General features: G+C 39.9%; 1 protein-coding gene across 2 annotated transcripts in view; it reads left to right on the top strand.

Annotated features, from left to right (window-relative positions):
* WBP11 (WW domain binding protein 11) overlaps positions 1-4526 on the top strand; it is a 17453-nt gene extending 12927 nt beyond the window's left edge. Inside the window, exons 10-12 of one of the 2 annotated variants that reach the window (XM_012810077.1) lie at positions 406-699; positions 1856-2038; positions 3504-4526. In XM_012810077.1, the coding sequence (XP_012665531.1) occupies positions 406-699; positions 1856-2038; positions 3504-3937 (911 nt within the window). In that variant the 3' untranslated portion in view covers positions 3938-4526. The remainder of the gene's footprint in view (positions 1-405; positions 700-1855; positions 2039-3503) is intronic. The other variant, XM_023517901.1, reaches the window with a different exon arrangement.
* The last annotated feature ends 779 nt before the right edge of the window (positions 4527-5305 follow it).

Genomic DNA, 5305 nt, shown 5'->3' with positions numbered 1-5305 from the left:
GACTCGCTTGAGCCCAGGAGTTGGAGGTTGCTGTGAGCTGTGATGCCACGGCACTCTACCCAGGGGGACAGCTTGAGGCTCTGTCTCAAAAAAAAAATTAAAATTGCCTACTTCCTAAAGTTTGGAGCCATTAGGTAGGTTCCCAAAATTACACAGCTAGTAGATGGTTAAGTTATCATTTGGATCTTGCTCTTTCTTATTCTAAAGCTTGAGTTAATTCCTCTATGCTACAGTAGCATAGGTGAGTAGAATACTATTTAATCTTCCACAACTGCGTATTTTGTTGAAGACTGCTTGATTATTAAATTTTAAGAACATCTATATTAAGCATGTCTCTTTGGTCATTGCTTTTCTCCAGGCTATAAAAAAACGAATCAACTCCATTTACCTGCTTTAAAATTTCAGGTCAGGAAATCCCTGAGGAGGGACGGGAAGTAGAGGAATTTTCAGAGGATGATGATGAGGATGATTCTGATGACTCTGAAGCAGAAAAACAATCACAGAAACAGCATAAAGAGGAAGCTCATTCTGATGGCACATCTACTGCTTCTTCCCAGCAGCAGGCTCCCCCACAATCTGTTCCTCCTTCTCAGATACAAGCACCTCCCATGCCAGGACCACCTCCTCTTGGACCACCACCTGCTCCACCTTTACGGCCTCCTGGACCACCTACAGGCCTTCCTCCAGGACCACCTCCAGGTAAGCACTTACATGATGTGGATAAAGTTTAAATGAGGTGAAAGTGAAGTTATTCCAGAAAATACCATGCATCATTAGTATTGATGTTTCTTGTACAACAGCTACCTGTTTTTCTCCAGGTTTTCTTTCCCTTTCTCAGGGCTCTTACTTCTTTCTGATTATAGCAGGCAGAAACTTGCACATATAACTGATTGTTTTTTTAGAATTACTTTTTAATATGACAGGTTGGCCTAATTCTAAATTTGTAGCTGGTGAGACTAGGGCACAGTTAATGTTAGGAATTGTTGACTGTGTCAGTGTAATCTTTATAGTTTTTTGTATTAAAATAGACCTATTAACCTGAAAATACATTTGTATTTCTTTAGTTGTAGTTTGTTTATAGAGACAAAGGTGATCAGTCTATTCATCAAATGTTCACCTTGAAAGTGTAAGGAGTTTGTTCATAATTTGAAACAACAGGAAGAACTTTTCAGCTATTTGTAATTTTAGTTGTTCATCCTATAGTCCAATTAAGTTTTCTTCACTTCAGCTAAGTGAATTAGTGCAAAGTTATCAATCTCTGCCTTTCTTAGTGGTCCTTGTCTACATGGTAATGAGTTTCAGGGGATCCTTAAAGCATGATGCTTTATAGTCCACTTTCAGCTTAATCACCAGCCCTGCAGAGCTGTGATTGAGTATGTTTTCTGTCAGTGCTAGGAAATAAAAATAAATGATCCATAAGAAATCCAATACCCGGCCAGGCGCAGTGTCTCATGCCTGTAATCCTAGCACTCTAGGAGGCCAAGGTGGGTGGATTGCCTGAGCTCACAGGTGTAAGACCTTGTCTCTAAAAATAGCCAGGCTATTGGGAAGCTGAGACAAGAGAATTGCTTGAGCCCAAGAGTTTGAGGTTGCTGTGAGCTATGACACCACAGCATTCTACCAAGTTTGACAAAGTGAAACTCTGTCAAAAAAAAAAAAAACAAAAATCCAATACCTTTTTTCTGGCACTCAGATATTTGTTTAATGAATTCTGTTTCTGTGCATGTTTTATTAACTCTTGAAGTTAATTGTGATTACAAGTTGAAGTGATAAGTCAAACCACATTGGAGTTATACCTTAATTATTGCTTAATGTTTATTTGTTTGACATTAATTTATCGTTTTTCTCTTTTAAGGAGCTCCTCCATTCCTGAGACCACCTGGAATGCCAGGACTCCGAGGGCCTTTACCCCGACTTTTACCTCCAGGGCCACCACCAGGCCGGCCCCCTGGCCCTCCCCCAGGTCCACCTCCAGGTTTGCCTCCTGGCCCTCCTCCTCGGGGACCTCCACCAAGGCTACCTCCCCCTGCACCTCCAGGTGAAGCTTTCAATTTCTGTAGCAAAAACTTCCCCTCCTATGTGTTCCATTTGCTCTGAGACACATTGTCAGATTTTAATACTCTGAAATCCAGAGGTATCTTAAATCAGTGGTGGTTTTTAATTTCTGTTGGCTTGGATTGATGTAGAATTTTTCCAGTTGGTATTTCTGTTTGATTCTGTCTGTCATGGCAGGGACTTCTCTCAACCAGAAGAATTGATCGAATTCTCTATTTGAAATTGTTTTTGTTTTAGTTGTAGTCATGAAGATGTTCCATGCATCTTCATGAGTGCCAACTTAAAGTTTAAAATCATGGGAGAGATTTTTTTTCTCCTTAATTTACCCAGTGTCAAGATTAAACATGCAGATTTTCTTGTGGACTTACTTAATATGGCAGGTAAATTTCTGGTTTACTACACTGAATGACCCAGTTTAATATGTAGCTCTACTTTTAAGTGCCTCTACTTGGGCTGTTTCTATTTTGTTATAGTGATACATAGGCAAATTATGAGTCTAAACAATAGCATCTTAGATTTGATGAAATACAGTACTTTAAAAGTGGCATTTGAAGAACTAAAATCTGGGCTCGGCGCCTATAGCTCAACGGGCTAAGGCGCCAGCCACATACACCTAAGGTGGCGGGTTCGAATCCCCAGCCCGGACCCGCCAAAACAACAATGACAGCTGCAACCAAAAAATAGCCGGGCGTTGTGGCGGGCGCCTGTGGTCCCAGCTACTTGGGAGGCGGAGGCAGGAGACTCGCTTGAGCCCAGGAGTTGGAGGTTGCTGTGAGCTGTAATGCCATGGCACTCTACCCAGGGGGACAGCTTGAGGCTCTGTCTCAAAAAAAAAAAAAAAGAACTAAAATCTGCAGTTTTTGATATATATGGATTATATGTCTGAACCATCAATAGGACATGAATTCTTTTCTAGCAGTCATGATAGATTGTGATCAGATACATTCTTTCATTCCATGTGCATTTAATGATCAAGTTTAAAATGTTATTTCTAGCCCATTGAGTTACTTTTTTTGCAGGGGGACTGATAGGGAAATAAGTAGATAATAATGGGAATCAACCTCCTGATCTTGACCTTAATAATTTCTGCACAATACAGCTAGAGTAGAATCTTGGACTGTCAAAGTTGAAGTAGTGTTTGAAACTGGTTGTAGTTATCAATTTTATTTTATATTTTAAAATAGGACAGTATTTAAAGAGGCTAAACCCATATTGCTTTAAGTACGAGAATATAGGCTGAAAGTGAATATTGTTTTATAATAAAGTATTTCTTACTACCAGAATATATTTCTGAGTTTCAAATAGCCAGCAGCATGAATTCAACTTACTTTTCTCTAAATTGTTATCAATTTTTTAAGAATTGTCAACCTATATTTAAACAACCTTAATAGTAGTTAAATTTTATTAGTTCTGTGGTGTTTATCCTGCCTGTTTTCTTTTTCATTCAGGTATCCCTCCACCACGTCCTGGCATGATGCGCCCACCTTTGGTGCCTCCACTTGGACCTGCCCCCCCTGGGCTTTTCCCACCAGCTCCCTTGCCGAACCCTGGGGTTTTAAGTGCCCCACCCAACTTGATTCAGCGACCCAAGGCGGATGATACAAGTGCAGCCACCATTGAGAAGAAAGCCACGGCAACCATCAGTGCCAAGCCACAGATCACTAATCCCAAGGCAGAGATTACTCGATTTGTGCCCACTGCACTGAGAGTACGTCGAGAGAATAAAGGGGCTACTTCTGCTCCCCAAAGAAAGTCAGAGGATGATTCTGCTGTGCCTCTTGCCAAAGCAGCCCCAAAATCTGGTCCTTCTGTTCCTGTCTCAGTACAAACTAAGGATGATGTTTATGAAGCTTTCATGAAAGAGATGGAAGGGCTACTGTGACAACTTTTGATGCCAGACCAGGCTCCTGTTCACAACAGTGGCCCATGAAGAAAGAGGCTCTTGTTAAACTTAGCTGAAAGAGCTACTTCTACTGTCAGGGTATTTTCTAATTTCAGTTCAAGGAATATCCTAAAGTTTAGCTTTGTTGAGAATTTACTGCATATAAGAGAGAGTATTTCATTCAGAATAGATTGGTTATTGAAGCAGTGCTGCTAACATCATTCCCTGTCACACCACCATTTCAATCCCATTTCTTCCCCTTCTCCAGTTCTTTGGAAATTTGTGATCAGGGGGATCTTAGTTTCTTATTTGTTTTGACTCTCTTCTTGTGTGCTGTGGGCACTGGAGTAGAGATTTCTGAAAACCCAGTTTATTTCATCTTGCCTTTTGTGTTTTGAGTTATTTTTAATATTTTCCTGTAAATATTTTGTAATATTTTACTTGCAGTGAAATGAACCACAATGTCATTTCCTAGTACAAAGCAGGATATGTGGGAAGAAAATGTACAATTCTTTGATTAAAATTATTTCCCACTCATCTAAACTTTGAGTGTTTCCTGGAAAAAATAAATAAATGTTCTACACCAAGATACTCTGTGTTACTAAAATGTGTAAACATACCTGTTTTATGGGCAGAAAAAAGCAAGTATTTAAAACTTGGGTTTTAAAGAATTATTTCTGCCATGGAATGAAAATCTTAGGGAAAACTTGATAAAAACTAAATTTTAAGGAATAAAAAAGGAATAATTATTTTTCTTTCAGATTATTAGCTTTAGGGAAATTGAGATGCTTTACAAAGAGTATTGACTTAGGTTTTGTTGCTTAGAAGGTAGTCTTATCCTCAGTGATTACTTATTTATTCTAGACCTTTCTAAACTGATATTAGTTGAATGGCAAAGCCTATTATAAGCCATTTCTGCTGAACTATTAAAGAATTAGAAAAGGTTAACTTCTTTCTTTTTTGGATTTGTAGGTTTTATATGCTTTCATGTTGAAATGTTAATGGATTTAAGAATCCTTAACACGGGGCAGCTCCTGTGACTCAGTGAGTAGGGCACCGGCCCCATATACCAAGGGTGGCAGGCTCAAACCTGGCCCGGCCAAAGTGCAACAAAAAATAGCCAGGTGTTGTGGTGGGCACCTGTAGTCCCATCTACTCAGGATGCTGAGGCAAGAGAATCGCCTAAGCCCAAGAGCTGGAGGTTGCTGTGAGATGTGATTCCATGACACTACTGAGGGTGACAAAGTGAGACTCTTGTCTCTTTAAAAAAAAAAGAATGGGGCGGCGCCTATGGCTCAAGGAGTAGGGTTCCGGCCTCATATGCCAGACATGGTGGGTTCAAACCCAGCCCTGGCAAAAAAAAAAAAA

Source organism: Otolemur garnettii, unplaced genomic scaffold, assembly GCF_000181295.1.
Source record: "Otolemur garnettii isolate 467f Iridium unplaced genomic scaffold, OtoGar3 scaffold00124, whole genome shotgun sequence".
Taxonomy (NCBI): Eukaryota; Metazoa; Chordata; class Mammalia; order Primates; family Galagidae; genus Otolemur; species Otolemur garnettii.
Note: the sequence above shows the minus strand (reverse complement) of the source record. Positions and strands in the feature narration are given on the sequence as shown.